General features: G+C 35.9%; 1 protein-coding gene across 3 annotated transcripts in view; it reads left to right on the plus strand.

The window, feature by feature from the left end:
- The window catches only part of LOC131053724 (fructose-bisphosphate aldolase-lysine N-methyltransferase, chloroplastic), a 32,404-nt gene extending 11,099 nt beyond the window's left edge, over positions 1-21,305 (plus strand). The window contains exons 6-12 of one of the 3 annotated variants that reach the window (XM_057988341.2): positions 17,768-17,922; positions 18,086-18,170; positions 18,306-18,392; positions 18,475-18,594; positions 20,293-20,394; positions 20,499-20,718; positions 20,847-21,305. In XM_057988341.2, coding sequence (XP_057844324.2) covers positions 17,768-17,922; positions 18,086-18,170; positions 18,306-18,392; positions 18,475-18,594; positions 20,293-20,394; positions 20,499-20,666 — 717 coding nt within the window. In that variant the 3' untranslated portion in view covers positions 20,667-20,718; positions 20,847-21,305. The remainder of the gene's footprint in view (positions 1-17,767; positions 17,923-18,085; positions 18,171-18,305; positions 18,393-18,474; positions 18,595-20,292; positions 20,395-20,498; positions 20,719-20,846) is intronic. The other 2 variants (XM_057988342.2, XM_057988343.2) reach the window with 2 other exon arrangements.
- Positions 21,306-21,549: the final 244 nt, after the last annotated feature.

A 21,549-nucleotide genomic window follows, 5' to 3' on the forward strand; every position in this document is an offset into this window, starting at 1 on the left:
ATAACAAATGCCCGATATAATTACGCCTGATAACAGATGTGAACCGGTGCCAATGGTTATGCACCCGATAGCAAGTATATATCGGCTAATAACCCGATGAATTATAGCATTTAATATGCTATCGGGTTAATACCCCAATAGCATATTAATGCCAATTAATAATTGACATTAATATGCTATCGGGTTGTTAGCCCGATAGCATAATGATAAGTGATGTTTGTACAATCCGATAATCATATGCAATATAAATCTGACATGAAGCATGTAAATAACAGAACAAGGAAGGTTTAGGAAGATCTTATCTTGCATAAGCTACCATGCATTAACACTCCCTCTTAGCTTTGGAAGATAGATAAGGCAACCTGCATCACATTTCCTTTTCATAACTAAGATAATGTCAGTCAGCAAAAAATCATTTATACATGAGAAGTACCATCAAGACATATGATACAAAATAGAAGAACATCACCTGAGCATGTGACATAAAGTATTATTTTAACATGTGATAAAAGTAAGAGAATCATCACCTGATCATGTGAGAAATCATCAAAACATGTGATCTGTAAGATTCATCAAGATATCACCTAACACGTGACATTAGTATTGCCTAACACGCAATACTTAAGGATAAGTCTATGAGAAAGGTTAGTTTCTCATCATATCCAAGTTGTGATAAGTGCAATAACATTTATAAATGTTTATCACAACATAGTCATGGCAAATCCATGACTTACCAGAGATCCAATCATGATCAATGGTTGAGATATCACCTACACGTGATATCAGTATTGCTTAACACGCAATACAAGGATAACCATATGAGAAGTGTTTAAGTTCTCATTATATCCAAATTGTGATAATGCAATAACATTTGTACAAATGTTGTATCACAACATAGTCATGACACATCCATGACTTACCAGTGATCCAACATGATTACTGGTTTGACTATCATAAGATCGTCACCTTATGATGTCTATATACAAGTGTTCAGTGTCTAAGAGATCGTCACCTCTTAGATATGAACACAGGTGGCAAGAAGCCAAGAGATAGTCCAGACATGACAAAGAAGTTTACACATTAAACATCTTAAATATATGTAAGTATAGATTACAAAGCAGATTACCTTTCTATCATACCTAAACCCTTTCTGAAGTGATCAACCTTCACTCTGGAAAGTGGTTTGGTTAGAATATCTGCAGTTTGATCTCCTGTACACACATATTCTAACTTTATCACATTCCTGTCAACCATATCTCGTACATAGTGATATGGGATCTCAATATGTTTGGACCTGTCATGAAATACTGGATTTATAGAAAGTTTTATACAGCTTTGATTATCACACTGAATGACTATAGGTTTCATAGGTTCTCCAAATAATCCCACAAGCAATTTCCTTAGCCATACTGCTTCTCGGGCAGCCATTGAAGCTGCAATATATTCAGCCTCTGTGGAACTCTGAGCTACTGAAGATTGTTTTCTGCTGATCCAGGATATCATGGCTGACCCTAAATTGAAGCAGCACCCTGAAGTGCTCTTTCTGTCAGTCACACTGCCAGCCCAATCTGAATCTGTAAATCCATGTAGATCTATGTCAACCTTTTCATAGTTAAGACCAAGCTTTAGGGTACCTTGTAGATATCTCATTATATGCTTTACTGCAACCAGGTGTATCTCCTTAGGTTCACACATGAACTGACTTAAGGCATTAACAGCATAGCAGATATCTGGCCTTGTATTTACTAGATACATCAGGGACCCAATCATCTGCCTGTATTGAGTGGGGTCAGTAGGTCTTGATTCTGCTGCTGCTTCTTTAAGTTTATGGAAGTTGGTTTCCATAGGAGAGGTCATGGGTCTGCAGTTTAGCATTCTAAATCTTGTCAATATGTCCAAGGTGTACTTCCCTTGGTTCAGTACAATATTATCAGAATTCTGCCATACTTCCAATCCTAGGAAGTAATGAAGAAGCCCCAAGTCTTTCATATCAAATTCTGTGGATAGATCTTTCTTGCATTGATCTATTAGGTTATTATCTCCTGTAATTAATAAGTCATCAACATATAAAATTAATATTAACATATCACCTTTATTTCTTTTGAGATAGAGATTAGGATCTGCATCATTCTTAGAGAAACCCAGCTTTGAGAGATAGGTGTCAATTCTTTCATACCAAACTCTGGGAACCTGTTTGAGCCCATAAAGAGCTTTCTTGAGTCTACACACATGAGACTTTGCATCATGAATTTCAAACCCTTCAGGTTGCTCTAAGTAGACTTCTTCCACGATCTCGCCATTTAGGAATGCTGTCTTAACATCCATCTGATGTACCTTCCACCCCTTTGCTGCTGCAATGGCTAGGACAGCTCTTACTGATGTGTACCTGGCAACAGGTGCAAATGTTTCTTCGTAATCTATTCCTTCCTTCTGTGAGAACCCTCTAGCTACAAATCTGGCCTTGTGTTTTTCAATACTGCCATCTGCAGCATGCTTGATTTTAAACAACCATTTAGAAGACACGACAGACTTCTTGGTTGGCCTAGGAACAATCTCCCAAACATCATTCTTCATAATGGACTGATATTCTTCAGTCATGGCATCTATCCATACTTGATGTTTGAGTGCATCTGAAACATTGTTAGGTTCAGCTTTAGATAGATCATTCATAAGTGCAACATAGTTGATGAATTTATTAGGCCTCTTGCTTTCCCTGAAGGTTCCTGAAGGAGCAGCGAACTTCTGAGCTTCTACTATAGTTTTGGTGGCCCATAGTGGTCTTTTCTTGCGATTATCTATAGGTGGGTCTTGTGTTTCACTTATAGTTTCCTCAAGATACTCCCTTTGAAGCTCAGGAGTAGGTTCTTCTTCTAGGTTAGGAGTAGGATTATGAATTTCAGGTTCTATTGTATTTTGGGCCCTTTTGAAGGCTAAATCTTCTTCGAAGATTACATCCCTACTGAGTTCAATATTTCTCTGTCCTTGTACATAGATTCTGTAGGCTTTAGAAGTTTCACTGTATCCTACAAGTATTCCCCTTTTTCCAGAGGGTTCTAGTTTTAGTCTTTTCTCTTTAGGTACATGAATATAGACCGGACACCCAAATATCCTAAGATGGCTGATATCTGGTTTTGTCTTGGTAAAGACTTCCTCAGGAGTTTTATTTTCAAGGTGTGAATGAGGACATCTATTTTGTATGTACACAGCAGTGTTAGTTGCTTCTGCCCAAAGGTTCAAGTTTAGATTTTGATCTAGTATCATGGCTTTGGCAGCTTCTACTATGGTCCTATTTTTCCTTTCAGCTACTCCATTTTGTTGTGGATTATAAGGTATTGTCAACTCCCTCTTAATCCCAGAATTTTTACAAAAGTCTTTAAATAGTTCTGATGTGTATTCCCCCCCATTGTCAGTTCTTAAGGTTTTAATTTTGTTTTCAGAGAGATTTTCTGTTAATGTTTTAAACTCTTTGAACCTACTTAGGATCTCTTCTGATTCTTTATATTTCAGAAAGTAGATCCATGTCTTCCTAGAGTAGTCATCAACAAAAATTACATAGTACAAAAATCCCCCTAGCGAGGGTACGGACATAGGTCCACATACATCAGAATGAATTAACTCCAAAACTTTGCTAGTTTTCCTAGTACTATTCTGAAATGCATTTTTGGTATTTTTACCTAAGGCACACCATTTGCATGCCTCTGAATGATATTGCTTCAACTTAGGTAGACCTGTGACAAGGTTTCCCATGGTTGACAAAGCTCTATAATTCAGATGACCTAATCTCCTGTGCCATACTTCATTTGCATTAGTTGCTTCATGGATCAATGCTAGATTGGGCTCTATACATAGCTCATACAAATAACCTTGTCTTCGACCAATGACCTTAGCGTCTTTGATGGAGGATCTCTTTGGCCAAGCCAACACCTTGTTTTCCATGAAGGTCACTCTGTATCCTTGATCTTCTAGTGCTGATATGGAGATTAGATTTCTTTTGATGCCTGGAACATATAGTACTTCTTCAAGTTGTAGTGACATGCCTGACTTCAGTTTGATGGTGCAGGTTCCAATTCCTCTGACTGGATGTGAAGAATCGTCTCCGATGGTTACTTCCTCATCATCTTTCTCTATCATGGATTCTAGTATTTCTCTAAAGCCGGTGATGTGTCTGGATGAACCATTGTCGATCACCCATGAGTTAGATTTGTTTGAAGTATGGCTTGTAAGTGCTGAGTAGAGGACATAGTTCTCGGAGTCATTTTCTTTTCTAGATTTCTTCACTTTTGCAAATGTGGCTTGCTTCCCTTTCTCCGGACAGTTTGCAACATAGTGTCTGAATTTGTCACACCTATAACATTGAACATGTGATAGGTCTTTCTTAGAAGTGTTCTTGCCTTGTTTAGCTCTTCTTTTCCTGAATTGCTTCTTTTTGTATTTTTTATTGATGTTTTTATTTAGGACTTGCAAGTCTTCATCTATATTCTTCTGTTTTATTCCTACCTTGTTCAATCGGGATTCTTCTTGTAGACAGTCATCTCTTAGTCTCTCAAACTTAGGATATTTAGACCTTGCACTGATGCCTTGGACGAATGTGCTCCATCCACTAGGCAACCCATCTAAAGCAATGAGTGTTAGTTCTTTGCCTCGGATCTCGTAGTCCAGAGTTGCAAGTTCATCTTTTAGAACCGATATCCGCATGAAGTAGGCGTTGATTGTCTCCCCTTTGTTCATGGTGATATGATTTATTTCTCGTTTTAGTGCTAGAGTACGACTTGCATTTGATATCTCAAATGTCTTTTCAAGTGCCTTGAACATTTTATAAGCCGTCTCCTGCTTTCTAATGATGGGCATTATATTATTTCTTACCCCATCCACTATTATTTTAATGGCCTTATCATTTCCCTCGATCCATGTGGATTTCTCGGTTTCATCTTCTGGTTGTGCACTTTCAGTTTGGACATATGAATCAACTTTGTTTTCTCTTAAAATCATTTTGATTCTAAACTTCCAAGCTGAAAAATCTTCGCTACCTCCGAGTCTATCTTCGAATCTGATAGCGTTGGCCATTATGGAAATGTGATGTAGTTTGTAACTTAGTCCTTGAATTTTATCAAAATTGAATAGCCTTAGGTTCGATTACCTTGGCTCTGATACCATGTAAAGTTATTTCAATTTCAATTAAAGAACAAGTTATGAACTATGTATGCTATAAATGGATATGAGGAATTATGTCAATGTCTGATAATTCTGATTTTATCTTCAGGTCTGAAGGAGAGAGATCATTTAATATTTTCTATGTCTACTCCAAATGAATTGAATTGGCATATATATCATTTAGGCAACCGGTCAATTGGTGTATTGACCGGTCATGCCTTTTAGGCATGACCGATCAATGCACCCATTGATCGGTGCCTTTGTAATTATACCATTAACACAATGCTGATTATCGGTTCAAAACACCCGATAGCATATTGTAATATCATAATATAATGACTGATCAATGTAATGAATCGGTTCATATAAACACCGATGATTCAAAGTGCACGATGTATGTAATCCAACCGGTGCAGTTGTTAACTAATGTTAATTCCAAATGAAGCGGTGTATTCATTAAACCCGATAACAAATATGCCCGATATAATTACCCCTGATAACAGATGTGAACCGGTGCCAATGGTTATGCACCCGATAGCAAGTATGTATCGGCTAATAACCCGATGACTTATAGCATTTAATATGCTATCGGGTTAATACCCCGATAGCATATTAATGCCAATTAATAATTGACATTAATATGCTATCGGGTTGTTAGCCCGATAGCATAATGATAAGTGATGTTTGTACAATCCGATAATCATATGCAATATAAATCTGACATGAAGCATGTAAATAACAGAACAAGGAAGGTTTAGGAAGATCTTATCTTGCATAAGCTACCATGCATTAACACCATCTACAATCATCAACATCAATCTCCATACATCAATGTGAACACATGAGTAGACTCCTGATACAACACCATTGATCACATACTTTCGGACCTTGGTTGACATCAATGACAACATAATCATATTTGCAACAAATTCTTCCTAAGAAGATCTCTTTTTAGCAATGCCTCATAATGGAGTATCCTACCTTGGAGGGAGTCTTGATTATCTCCATTTATGGAGTGGCTTAGTCTTTTTGAACACATCTCCATTTGTTTTATTTCAGCCATGCTTGGGTTTACATGTTAAATGCCTTGAAGTATCATCTCTTTCCTGTCTATTTTGAATTCAAACCTCATAGTTTAATAGTTTTGAGTAAATTCCCTAGTGAGTGCAACCATTGCACGCCTAAGATTATATCAATTTTTCCTAATCCCACAATGTATAAATCCTCCTTGGGCTGTTTTAGTCTCCTCCCCTGCAAGGAATGATATGGCCATCTTCAAGCATAACATTAAACCCGCCAAACTTTTTTGTATATAAACCTTTCTTGGAAACCAATTTTGCATCTAGAAAATCATGAGTGGCCCCACTATCAATTAGCACAATCTCCTTGTGACCTTGCAAAACTCCTTGAACTCTCAAAGCATTGTACTTGGGTGCTCCAAAAAGAGTAGCAAGAGTGCCTCTTAGAATCTTCTCTTTTTTGCTTTTGTACTCTGTCTCATTAGTCATAGCCTTAGGTTCAATTCCTTTGGTCTTTGAGTCCACCTCGGGACGAACCTCTATATAGTGTATTTGTCCCTTCTATAGGCATTTATGGCCTAGCTCCCATGGCTTTCTACAAGAAAAGTACAACTCCTTTCTTCGAAACTCATTCTTAGTTTCTTCACCCTTGTTTGGTTTTGTAGGCAAATTTACTGGTTGAGGGTTATCTTTTTGGAAGGGTTTCTTATGCTACTCTATTTGTGCATTTTTGGGGTAGAATTTGTTCTTGGTTGTTGAATCTTCCAATGTCAAAGTCCTTCGAATAGCATCTTGTAGAGATGATGGCTCCAAAGCTCAAACGAGACCCTGAAGTGTCTCCAATAGCCCTTCAATAAATGTGTCTCCTCTCAATAATATTTGACACCATGATAGAAATCTTTTGAGATTTTGCTACATATTTTTCTATTGTACCTTGCTGCCTTATCTTGTCAACTCCCTAAATTGCATCTTCAAGTCTTTCTTATCAAATCTGTATATGAGCCTTTGTTTGAAGTCAACATATGTCACTTACATTACCAGTTCGCCTAGAAATGGACTTGTGTCTCGTTCCAGGGTATCGGGCCGGTTCACCGTGGGTCGGATGGTTACTGGCCACAGCTTGTGGGTTTGGCCTTGTCAAACTCGGGTGAACTCGGGACAAATTTTGTCCCCAGATTACTTGTCTGTCAAATTTGGCACAAAACTATTTTAAATTTTTTTTTTTTTAATTCGTTTTTAATCCAAATAGGTGACTTTGCCCCCCCAACCCTAATTCTTTCCATACAAAACATCTAAATGTCAAAACCTAACTCATTTGTTACTATTGTGAATGAAAAACAAAAATATTTTGCTCCATTGTTCAATTTATTTTTTTGCTTGCCATTGCACGAATAGAGTTGAAGATTGATCATTGAATGCTCCAAGCTGGTTGTTATGTTATTCCTATGCATTTGCAAGTGTTGGTTTGTTGCAAAGAGATTGTTGAGGAAGATTTCTTCAAAAGAGGTAGGTTTTTTGAAGTTTTTGGTTTTTTTCCCCTTACATTTTTTTTCACAATTGAACTCTCTTGTTTTGTTTCAAAGTTTTTTTTTTGGTTTGTTTCAAATGTGTTGTTTATTGAACTTATTGTCTTAGGTGTTAAAATGACAACTGTTTCTAGCTTTGGGAGCCAATCCTGCTTCAAAACAAACCCACGTTGCTGCCTTTGGGAATATTTTGAGATGGTACAACAACTTCGAGGCAGTAGAGGTTACATTTGGATTTGTGGTCATTACAAATCAAAATATTTGAGCTCGTTCAGTGGAGTGAAAGCCCTCCGGAATATATTGAAATTGTACAACAATTTCTAGAAAACAAAGGTTACATTTGGATTTGTGGTCATTACAAAGCAAAATATTCAAGCTCATCCAGTTTAGTGAAAGTTCATTTGTGCTTTACCCTAAACAAGGCATCAAATATTGTCTTGGCGTACTAGACCCAAATGCTAAAGGCCTTCTAGAGGAACATGTCTTGGCATATATTGAATAGCAAGCAAAAGTAGACCAAGCAACAAGGAAAAAAGTTGTAAGTTATCCTTAGCTAAAGTTTTAGAAGGATTGAAGGATGAAGGCCCCTCCATCGCCTTCTCATCTTCAACCTATAGAGGGCCATCCATTTTTGTCCCTACCTGAATAACAACCTATGACCTCTACACATAAGAGATCAAAGGGACAGTTGGAAATGACATTTCACAATGAGTCTAGAGAGATTTCTGATCAAGACATAGATGCATGTGTCTATTTAAATGGAGTGGCATTCAATGTTGTTTGCATACTAACTTATTGAACAAAGATGCATTAGTATTTGATGGATGGAAAGATGCAAAAAATTGCCCATTGATGAATGTTATTGCATTGCCCCCTAATTTTTGAAAACATTGGATTATGAAGGAGAGATGAAGGATGGTGCAATTATTGCCAACATTCTTTGCCAAGCCATTGAGGAACTGGGCCCTTGAAATGTTGTGCAAATTATAACAAACAATGCCAAAAATTGCAGGGCTGCTGTGTTATTGGTTCAGGAATGTTATGAACACAATCTTTTGGACACATTGTGCTGTCCACTCCCTCAACCTAATCCTAAAAAGTATGGCACCAAAATTGAATGGATCAAATAGGCTTATGTTGAGACTGAAGAGATACAAAGGTTCGTTAGCAACCACCATATGTCACAAGGCATATTTAGAACTCTCGAGATTGGAGCTGCTGAAGGTAAATTAAATAATAAATATGTTCTACTCTAGTAAAATTTTCAATTTGAATTTTTGTAAATTTAATTTTTATTTATTTTGATTTTGAAATAGGTTGTTGAGACCCGTTTTGCCTCCAACACAATTTTGTTGAGACGACTTTTGATGGTTTGTGAGACATTATCTAACATGGTAATCAGCCCAAATTGGTCCATATGGAGTCAATATAACACTACAAGGGCAGCAAAGATTAAACAAATGATCCTAGTTGACAATTGGTTGGATCATGTTGAGTATCTCTTCAATTTTCTAGAGTCCATATTGAGCATGATCTGTTATACTGACATGGATAGGCCTTGTTTGGGTGAGGTATATGGTGGCATCAACTCAATGATTGAGAAGATGAAAGTCATCATAAATGCAAAAGAGAAAAATCTCAAAGAAAAATTCTTCAAAGATTACACCAAATCATGGTAGAGAGATGGAACAATATGACCACTCTGTTGCATCTTCTTGCCTTTGCATTAGGTTACAAATATTATATTTCTTATCTCCTTTTTGTTTGTACAAGAGTTCCCCCATATAGAGATCTTGAAGTTGCTCAAGGGTACAAGGCAACACTTCGCAAACTCTTTAGTAATCGTGACATGCAAGATGCAGCGAGGGCTGAGTTCATGGGTTTTGCAAGCACAAACGATTGTGGTGTTGATGCTCTTTGGGACAAGTATATGGTCTATTTTCGTTGTGGTAATTCCATGGAGAATCATACACACACCTACAACCTCTTATGATCAAAACATGATCAAAATTTTATTGCAAGTAAGTTTTATTTTAAAAAAATCTTTCCTATAAGTTTTATTTATATTTTAATTTTATCATTTAAATTTTGGAATTTTGTAACTCTCGACTCTCTAATTTTGTTTTGATAGGTTGCTAGTTCATCTTCATCTAAGAGAAATCGGAGCACATATTCCATTCACTCAATAATGTGGAATAGACTTCACTCAAAAAAGGCAAGGGACTTGGTGTTTGTTCATTTAAACTTGCAACTCCTTACACACAAACAAGGTGCCTACAAACAAGGGGAGACAAAGAAGTGGGATATTGAGACGGAGCGTATTGAGTGAGCACGAGAGTGCTAGTGCCAATGCTAGTGCCACTGGCACTATTTGTGGTTCTTCTAATTTATCACAATATAAATCATCTATTATGGAGGATGATGATATTTTTGATGACCCATATGATATTTGAACAATAGTGTTTGATTGTTGAACTTGACATTATTTTTATTGAACTTTAATACATATTAGGGAAGTCAGTTTGATTAATATTTGACTATTAATATGGTGGTGTACTTTGCTATGTTATTATTTTTTTTAGACTGCAGGAATCGGGTATAGCACCCCCTATAAACTGTAGTGCGCTTGGTAAAATTTTCAATGTGACCAATGACGCTGGCGCGACATGTCCTCCAATACCATGTGGGCTGGGGGGAGACTAGACCCTGTGACCTTGTGCTTTACCACTTGAAGCTCTCACCAATCGAGCTAGGCCCCTAGCCCAATTTTGCTATGCTATTTGACTATTAGTCTGGTGGTGTATTTTAAACTTAATTATCGCTGCGAATATGTATATATTTCTAATTTATATGTTTTTGTATGGACGAACCCATCCCCAATTTTTTTTACTTGAACCCATGAATTGAATCCGCAAACCCAAATCCGTAACTTAGTATGTCACGATTTGTTGATGTTCTTGCGTGATTAGCCCATGATGCCAACACTTAGTGCTGTACCCTTTAAGCAAAGAATGGCAAATTTAACTTTAAACTTAATTATCGCTGCGAATATGTATATATTTCTAGTTTATATGTTTTTGTATGGATGAACCCATCCCCAATTTTTTTTACTTGAACCCATGAATTGAACCCGCAAACCCAAATCCGTAACTTAGTATGTCACGATTTGTTGATGTTCTTGCGTGATTAGCCCATGATGCCAACACTTAGTGCTGTACCCTTTGAGCAAAGAATGGCAAATTTAACTTTAAACTTAATTATCGCTGCGAATATGTATATATTTCTAGTTTATATGTTTTTGTATGGACGAACCCATCCCCAATTTTTTTTACTTGAACCCATGGATTGAACCCGCAAACCCAAATCCGTAACTTAGTATGTCACGACTTGTTGATGTTCTTGCGTGATTAGCCCATGATGCCAACACTTAGTGCTGTACCCTTTAAGCAAAGAATGGCAAATTTAACTGCTTCATCTTCTATCATGGGGCTAAGAAAAAGGTATCTGGAAGACTGGACCCATGCTTGTGCAATGAACTTCCCTAAACCATCAAAAGTTGGAAGAGTCAACTCACTTAACCTTTGCTACAAACCTCTGTTGGTTTGTCTTTTTTCTCTTTTTGAAATATTCCTTGATTTTGCATTATGAAATTGTATAAGTGGAATTTGTCTTCTGATATCTGGATCAAGTCTTGAGTATTCGTCTATGCTCTCATCAAAGTCACTTGCTGCCACTTTTGGTTCTTTCTCTTCCTATGGCTGCTCAGCTCTAGGTAAAAATGTGGGTTGTGTGATTCTGGTTAGTGATCCAAGTGGAGTTCTATTGTTATATCTGACCTTGAATGATCTGAATCACTACTTTCTCCTCCATTAGTTTGTGTAGGCCTAAGGTAACTGACTGTATTGTTCATATTCTAAAGCTCCTTGAAGGAGCAATTGTGTTGTTTGTTCTTGCCTTTGCATATAAGCCTTCCACTCATTCTCTCGTTCTTCTTCTCAATTGGCCATCTCATTCTTTCCTCTACCTTTAATTTGGTTGCTAGCCTCTAGACTTTTTTTTACTCACTCCAAGGCCCTCTGATCTCTTTGGCTCCACTGCATAAACTGTATTTAGACCTGTGGGCTGGTAGGACTGCTGCTTTGCTACCAGTTGTAATGTTGCCTTAAATAATTTCTTAATTTTGCCTTAAATAATTTTAACTCACAATAATAATTGCATAGTTAATTATAAATGATATTTTATCTTAAAATTTATAATTTTAATTCTATAATTTAGGTTTAAAGCTTCTGTGTCTCTTGAAAATATAAAACTCATCCTTTTAGCTTCTGCTGTAGTTTTTCGTTCAAATATGCAGTGATCTCTTTTTGTATAAATCCATTTGTAATGTTCCTAAATTTTTGCCTAAGTTAAGGGTTTTTGTTCACTAACTTGACAATAGAAATTAATCATTTTCGTCCTTTTAATTTCTGATCTTTAGGGGTATTGTCCTCAGATTGTCGAATCCTTAGTTCATATTCCACAAGTAAAATAAATAACGTTTTCACCAAAAAGCCTTCCATCACCTTGCATACCTCTCTAAAATATAATCTTGCTCCAACAATCATCACTCTCCCAATACCCCTTGAAAAACGCTTTTATTGCCCCTTGAAAAATGCTTTTATTATTCCTTCATCATTTGAAGTGCTGCCTATTTACCTTCCTTCCTTTCTTTTATTTGGTATCTGTCTGTCTTTTAGACCTGATGTAGTTTGTCTCATCCAGCATCTCTAATTCCTTTGGCGATTACTGAATTTAGTGGCAGTTTGTAACAAAGTAACCCTCCCTTGTCTTGTAGCAGCTGCTCCTTGCCTTGTTCTGGGGCACTACATGTTGTGCCCCAGAACAAGCCTTAACTGTGAAGTTGTCCACTACATCTTTGGAAGGATGGAAAACAACCATACGATAGAAGCTAGATGAATGTGCTGCTTAGAGGACAAGGAAGATAGTGATATCATCTAAAAATTATGACCTCTTCGAATCATCTATATTATATGATCTATTGCAATCTAGTTTAAAATATATTTAACAGGATGACATCGTTGAAGTCAGTCAAGTCAAACCAGCTGAAAACTTCTGTTTCCTCTCTCCTGCTTATTTACATTGATTTGTCTAAATTTTTCTTATTAAACATAATTAAGCCAATCGGCATGACAATACACCTGCCTAATCCTTAAATATTTATTATATAGGTCAATTAATAAAAGCTGAAAATTAAAAAAAATAATAGAAATTCTTGTGCTTCTTTAAAACTGAAACTTTAATGCATAGGAGAAAAAAATGCTACATATTATCCTATTGCCGCATTTTCTCTCATTCTCAGCTATTGAAGAAGAGAGGACTCGATAGGGATGATTTTACTGATCAGAGAAGATTCCAATTTTGAAGTAGAAGTAAGGCACACTTGACCGACTTTTTACACAAATTACCTTATAGAGAGCAGTCAAAGTGGGGCCTGCCTTGGATTTTTGTTGCCATTTATCAAGTGTTGTGAAGGCTACATGTCACCATTCCACCTTTTTTAATGATTATTTTGCCCTGACTATTCATTGTCGAGTGTAAAAAGTAGTTGTATTAATGATAATTTTAGTGGCCATTAAGAGAAGTAAATACCATCATTCTAGCCCAAAAATATATCAATGCATTGGGCCAAGGGAAAGGAACGTCAAATGGGGTTAGGGAACGGGAGTGTTTGGTAGGTAAGAGTCAATGAAAGGATTGGGTCAAGGGAAGAAGCTGCGAAAGAGATCTCTCTTAGATAAGTGTCTGGAAAGGCTGTTTCTCAGAACTTAACAAGATCACCCTCAAAAGGAAGGATTCCAACCCCAGAATTTGGTGTGGGATTTGCTACCATATTGCCTTTCCTATGGTTATAGCGTATAGGTGATGAGATCACATTTACGTGAAAGCCACTTGGCATCTCCAGTTATTGCTTTTAACTGCCAACATAAGACAATCTTTCATTACATTGAATATAATTTGAGAATCACTTTCAATGACCAAAATCTTCATCCCCCTTATGACTGTTATCTGGATGGCCTTTAGGATAGCCATTACTTTTACTTGGTTGTTAGTATCACACCTAACATCCATTATATAGATTAACAGTTATTAAGAATTCTCACTCTAAAACTCCACCTCCACCTTTTGAGCTTGGATTGCCGTTAACTGTGCTGTCAAAGTCTAATTTTACAAAGCCAGTTGGTGGAGGAGTTAAAACCCCTCTTTGTAAAGTTATATATAGATAGTAGTTTATTGAAAGTCAATGGTAACCGGCCTTTCCTTTAGCAAAACCTAAGGCTGGTGGATGTTGGTTGTTGTTCAGAAGGTCCAATAATATTTATTTTGAAATTGTTGATCAACTACTTTTGGCCTATTTTGTCCATAGACATTCAGGAGTTAATGATTTGTACGTCTAATGGAAGTGGACAACGCTACGTTGTGTGTAATTTATCATGACCAGAGATGAATCTCTTTCTACTATCATAGCAGTGCTATAACTCAACAGCGTTGCATTTTGCAGTTAAGATAGATTCACACAAATCATATCAATTTTAATTTTTTTCCAGATGTTTAGTGTTATATAAGCAGTTTCAGATATTTACTCAAGGGTTCCCTTATGTTGCTTGTGGAACCTCATCTAAATATAAACTTAATTAACTACTTTTGCCATTTCTACTATCCTCTATATGCGGTTCAGTAAGCACTATGGTCAAATTTTTTTTCCTAGTATTATACAAAATCATAATCATGCCTAGTTTTAGATATTTACTCAAGGGTTCCCTTATGTTGCTTGTGGAACCTCATCTAAATATAAACTTAATTAACTACTTTTGCCATTTCTACTATCCTCTATATGCGGTTCAGTAAGCACTATGGTCAAATATTTTTTCCTAGTATTATACAAAATCATAATCATGCCCCACAACTTGACCGTGATCAGGGGTGAGATACCTGTCAATTGAAAATTTGGCTACAGCCAAATATTTTGAACTGATGACTTCTTACAATTTACTAAGTATTAGTTTATAATATTATATTTACTATTTACAATCTTTGGTTAGTGACTGTTGTTCTGAATGCTACCATACAGTAATATTTACATGTGTTGTGCATTGTTACTATAAATTTGTAATGTCCCCTTTGGGATATACCTAATTTTGCCCAAAAGAATGACTAATCCAAAAATACAACTTTTACAAGAGCATTCTATCACTAAATTACACAATAGCAATTGAATTTAGGAGAATAATCAATTAATAATTAAACAAAATGATAATGAAGATTCCTATTTGTAAACAAGCACACTATAGCTTCAACCATACTAGAAACTTGAGGGGAAAACACCATAGGATGGCAGGAGACCATCCTCCACAATTAAGCCCAAGAGCATTGGACAAGCAACTAACTCAATCCAACACCTTGGCCCACAAGCAACCAACCCAATGGGCGTCCACTTAATGGATAGGAGCCGTACTCTTGCATCCCTATTGTGTTCCCTTGCCCGTTTCTAATAAGATTGCTCTATTAAATCTGATGAATGATTATTAGTTCTAACACTTTAGTCGATTGTGAAGTTAATCAAATAAATAAATTAATCATTCATATAAGAGATTAAATAATAGGCTTAATCATGTTGCATTCCAATTATTCTGCTAAATATAAATGGCTGCTTTATTTCTGAATGCAAGTTATATCTAAAACTCTGTGATCTGATTGATGAGTGACAATGCAATGGATGTTAGTTTGATATATTGGTGGCTGATGATTGAATGAACTTGATTGCTGAATTGTTTGTTTTCTTGATCCCAAAATGAAGTGATGATTGATGTGGATTTGATGATTGTTTGCTTGATTAATGATTAATAGATGAATGAAGGATTTGTCTTGATGGATTCATGAGTGATGATTGATAAGTGTTCCTTCAATGCTTGGAATAAATTCTCCTTTATACTTTATTGGTGAAAGGGTCACCACCTTTCATAAGAATCAAGTCACCACTTTTCATTGTTGCCTTTAATAATAATAAATGATTCCCCAAATTAATCTCCCTTGGATGTCCTCCTCAAATGAAGTCTTCTCCCCTTTATATCTTCCAATGTGAGGGAGAGTTACACCTCTTCATCACGTCTGCCCTTTGCAATGGTCATAAACTTTCACAGTTACCACCCTTCAAAAGAGTCACAACCCTTCATTTCTGCCCCTTCAGTGAGTCACAACCTTTCACAATTACCACCCTTCGAAAGAGTCACAACCCTTCATCATTTCTCCTCCTTGAGAGAGAGTCCCAACCTTTCACAATTACCACCCTTCGAAAGAGTCACAACCCCTAAACTTTATTATCAAACTTAGTATTCTCAATATCAATAGCAAAATATTCTTAATGATTCTAGTAGTCTAATTTTTGTTTATATTTGTAATATGAATATGATTTTTTTAAGGATAATCTCTTGAACACATTGTGTCACATTAAAGTTAAAAATTCTTATATAAGGAGATTCACATTGCGCAAGGTGATAACTAGCTTCCAAGATTCCAAATCCATGACAATTTATAGCCACCAACAATATATAGCTTCCAAGATTGTAAATCCATGAGGATCATGAAGAGGTAGAAAACCAAAAAAAGAAATTTCTTATCCAAGTTTCCAAATTTATGACAAGGAAAAAGTAGAATCTCAATCAAAGAAGGAGAATGTGCAACTCATTATCTTATTCTACCTAAGTAAAAATATTACCTAAATAAGCTTTTTAATAGTGGAATATCACACTTAGGATAAAACTTTGGGAGAGTCACAACCTTTCGCAATTACCACCTTTTTAAGGAGTACAACTCTTCAACCCTTCATAAGAGTTGCAACCTTTCACAATTATCACCTTTTTGAAAGAGCAACCCTTCATAATTTTGCCTTTTGAAGGAGTCACTTCCTTATTCTCTTCCTATTCCTATCTTCTTCCTCTAATTCTTCCTTAATTCCTGTGCTCCATTCTTTCTTCCTTCCTCCCTATCCCCTTCCAAATGAAATCTTCTCTCTTATATAGTTCATGTTTGAGGGAATCACAACTCTTCATTGCATACCCCTTGACCTTTCATTAAATTTAATTAACTTTTAACTATATTATATTTATTTATATTTTAATTTTATTATCATTTATTATTAAATCCTATTTTAGAAAGGGGACATTACAAAATTCAACTGCATTTCTAAGAAAAATATATTTTCCAACGCTATTGCATTACAAGAAACTAATTATGTTGGTGTTGCTTCTAATTTTTGCTTCTAAATTGAATTAGAAGCTTTCTCTATATAATATTTGTATTAATAAAAATGATGTCTTCTAAATTCAACTCACATCGTCCTTGAAAAGAGAGTATTTTTTCTTGCTGCCTTTAAAAGACATAAAATCCTGAAAAATGCAAGGGACAGGCATCCAATCTTGGGCTTGGCTGTGATCCAAAGACCCCTTATTACTAACATGAATTATAGAGTCAATATAGAAGACAATAAGAAGAGAGCAAGAAGAGGTCAAAGAGGAGATTTTTTTTTATGTTAAGAGCTGTCAATTCTCGCTTTAAGTTGGCTGAGTGGTTTCCTTGCCCACTTAGCATAATTCAGGTCTGAGAAATCTGCACTCTCCTATGGGACTGACAATGTGATTCTCCAGGATTTTGGTTTCAGTTTCAGTTTCAGTTAGAAATCTTAAAATAGTAACTACTAGAAGGGAATGTCGTACTGTAAGCAATTCTTTTATCCCCAATGGACTTATATAATGGATTTGTGTGACACCTATAAAATATAGAGCAGTGGCTACGTGCAAGGGATGGTAGAAGATTTGAAAAAACTGCTTGAACTTGATAAAAAAATATGTTGAATGTTCTACATAGATGAAAAGAATAAATTAATGATGACAATTTCTCAGTAAGATTTGCTCATTTTTTGTTTTTTTAAATTAAAATTAAAAAATAATGCTTCTGTATATCAATATTTTTTATGTAAAGGTTCAGGTCTGACTGGTTTAATTTGTGGCTTGTTAGAATGTCAGTTTAGCACGAAGGTTTGCTTTGGTTCCTCTAGGGCCACCCCTTTTAGCTTACAAGAGCAACTGTAAGGCAATGTTGAAAGCTGTGGGCGACTTTGTTCAATTGGAAGTGGATCGTCCATACAAAGCAGGAGAGTCAATTGTTGTCTGGTAAGCTAGGGGTAAATAAGAATATAAAGTCTACAGCATCTGTACGGAGTCTATTGTCCGCATGAGCATAAGTTCTGTTTGAATCAAGCAAATTTAGGTTTTCATGTATCTGTTTGGATAAAATCAAAATGTCAAAGTTCTAATCTAGTTGCACTTCCTGCAGGTGTGGCCCTCAGCCCAATGAAAGATTGTTGCTGAACTATGGTTTTGTGGATGAGGATAACCCCTATGACCGCCTTGTGGTTCAGGTAAATTCTGTTATTGAATGCATGCATATGTATTTAATGAAATTGATAATTTTTTTTTAAAGTCAATTAAAAAGATTAAACGAGTTCACCAGTGGCAAATGTTGTAGATGACATGCATAATTTGTTTCTTGAAAGGTATCACTTGATACAAGAGATCCCCTCTATCAAGATAAACGAATTATAGCACAGAGAAACGGCAAGCTATCCATCCAGACATTCAATGTAAGGAAAAACATATAAAGTTCATGAAAATAGAGTTTGTTCTTTCATGGATTTTTAAAAATTTGAGCATATTGCTTTGCAGATCTACATTGGAAGGGAAAAAGAAGCTGTCTTAGATATGCTTCCCTATTTGCGACTAGCCTATGTATCAGATCCATCAGAAATGCAGTCAGTTATTTCCTCGCAAGGTCCTGTCTGCCCGGTAAGTTTCAAACAAAAGATGGAATGCAGACTGATAGGTCAATTAATATCTTATTTTTTGAATTATGACATAGACTTGTCCATAAAACAATTAACTAATATGAGTATTGGGTTGCAATATCGATCTAATAATGTTATAATTTAATCCTAAGTACAATAATATAATTCTTGTTCTTTTGCATGATAAAAATTGACCTTTTACAATATTAAGTCGAAATAAAATCTACCTATTTTTTATAATGTGAACATGGTGAAGAATTTTGTTGTACCCTTTTGTGGATGAAACTGTTCCAAATTTACCATCATTGAATTTAGAAAATGACTTGAATCGGGAGACTTAGATTCTCATGCCCAACCCGTTTATTGTTGTCAGATTGTACTTATGGGTTGATCCTCATTGGCTGGGCATTCATTGAGTGAGCCCTCCTTGCCCATGCCATATGCTTTGTCCACTGGCAAACGAAAAAGCCAGACGAATGTTTTCAACTTGTTGGAAAGTGCTCACTACCTAAGCTAAGGTCAAAAGCGTTCTCTGCCATGGCCCTAAGGACTTTCTCAGCCTAAGGCTGCAATTCTCCTATTTGAGCTTCTTGTAGTATTGAAAATGAATTGGTTGATCTCAACTGAGATTCACAAAGTTGTATTCAATTCTAAAACCTTGATTATCATTAAACAGGTCAGCCAGAGTGATTGTGGGGTTGCCATGAAGAGGCTAATTATAATCCTGTTCATGTTTATATTCCTCTTAGAATTTAAGATAAGGTTTCTACCACCACAAGTTTATTCCCCCCTTTTGACTGTCTAGTCTGGCCCCTATAGCTATTCTACAAGGGATTTTTTTGGACAAATGAGATTAACAGTCACTTTTGTAACAAGGTCTTTTGAACTAAACTAATGCTCAATTAAGAACAAGCAAGTGTGATAGTATTTGTTATTTTTTTTGCAAGCTTGCTTTTCACACTACAACCGAACCTAATGATTCAGCTTCAATCTTTGTAGTCCTCCAAAAATTCTTCCTGTAGGGAATGGACTATAGGAACCTTTTATCCTTTTATGGCTTTTTTTGACTGTTGCTGCTGCTCCCATAACAATATGGTGGCATATTTTATTTGATGTGGTTAAATATTCAATTCCTTAAATGGAAAATCTAATCTTGTACTATCTGTGGTAGACACAATTGTTCAATTCCTTAAATGGAAAATCTAATCTTGTACCATCTTTGGTATACATCATTTTTTTGAGATTGAAAAAGTGTAGTTTTTGAAAACTTCAGTTCTTAGATATATATTTTCACCAAAGCAAGGATTACAATTTCCAGGAAACTCCTGGAGGTGTCATTCCTCACCATATTAGAAGTTTCACTTTCAGGAATATGTATACACGTCATGTTTTTCTTGGTGCTGCTCAAAAGTAAAATTATGTTCAGTAGATCTATATTACTGACACAAAAAGAAATTCAAAATTACTAATTGGCTTTGCCCAGTTACAGAAACATAATATTCATCTCTAGATTATAGAAGCTATTGAGCCCAACGTTTTGCATTGGGGTGGTGGTTAGTGGTTACATAATATTCTTATCTGGCTGTATAGTGATTTATATGTGGTTCATTATCCTTACCGGTTATCTATTGCCTTTATAATGGAAAGTCAAACTGACAAGCATCCATTTTTTTCCCAATCAATTCGAATACGAGAGCAGGTGAGTCCATGTACAGAAAGAGCAGTTCTAGATCAGTTATCTAGTTACTTCAGAGAACGACTTGCAGGCTATCCATCAACTGCTAGTGAAGATGAAAGAGTGGTAAGAATTTATTCCCTTCATGTGGGGATAACTGTATCTTTATGCTTTTTCGACCAAACATATGATTCAAAGTGGTTTGTTACAACATATTTGCACTGCATCAGCTTGCAGACCCAACTACAGACCCCAAAAGGCAGGTGGCAACACGGTTGGTACGAATAGAGAAAACAATGCTGAATACATGCCTAGAAGCAGTTAATGAAATTATCGATCGATTACCTTATCTTGCTGTAGCTCCATGTCCCAGCCCTTACGGGCCCACGTTGAAATAAATATTCATTTGGGATCTGAGTTGGAAGATTGTCTCTTGATGAAGGCGATTCTGTAAGTATTTGACGTTTGAATTTGCTATATGCTTAATGTCTTGTAGTTCATACGTAGTGTAAAAGTCTTCTTGGCATGAAAATTTCTCAATTGTTATTTCAGAATTTGTTATTGGTTTAATTGTGTAGGTCTGATAGATCTCGTTAGATATCAATTCTGCAGAATATATACCTTAACCGACATGCAGATTCATGTTTCAAGCAAAGTTGTGCGCTGGATTTAATTGTATGATTGCATCTTAAATGTCGGCAGTTAGATGGCTTTCGATGTACAGGTCTAGTTTTTAACTTGCACACTGAAGTTAATGGAAATATGTCGAGATGTGGTGGCACTTCTCTACAGCCTGAAACTGCTAGCACGTGAAAGCAATAATTGATGGTGACTACACTGAAATATTGAAGTGCAAACAGTATCAGAATCAACAATATTGACGACTGAGGGAAAGAGAGCAATAATTTTTGTCATATTAAAATCGTGACAAGATTTGTATGTCTGTTCAAGTCAGTGCTGGTTTGACGTGTTTGTAACTTTGTACAGTTGGAATAATACCTTAATAATGCCAAATTATCTTGTATATCGATTTGTCATATTGGTTCAAAGGCTATGACGGACACAATTCGAAGTAGGATTATAAAAATTCAAATTTTTTTCATTCTTTCTTTTGGAAAAGACTTTTTCTTCAAAACTGCAATTTTTTTTTTCGTGGAAAAGACATTTTTTTCCTCCATTTGGTTGTGACCGTGATGTTGGGAATCTGTAAATCTTTAAAATAGCTCCTCGAAAGTATTAGATTGCTAATTATTAGAACATTCACCTGCAAAATTAAAATTT

The sequence above is a fragment of the Cryptomeria japonica genome, chromosome 6 (assembly GCF_030272615.1).
Source record: "Cryptomeria japonica chromosome 6, Sugi_1.0, whole genome shotgun sequence".
NCBI classification, from domain to species: Eukaryota; Viridiplantae; Streptophyta; class Pinopsida; order Cupressales; family Cupressaceae; genus Cryptomeria; species Cryptomeria japonica.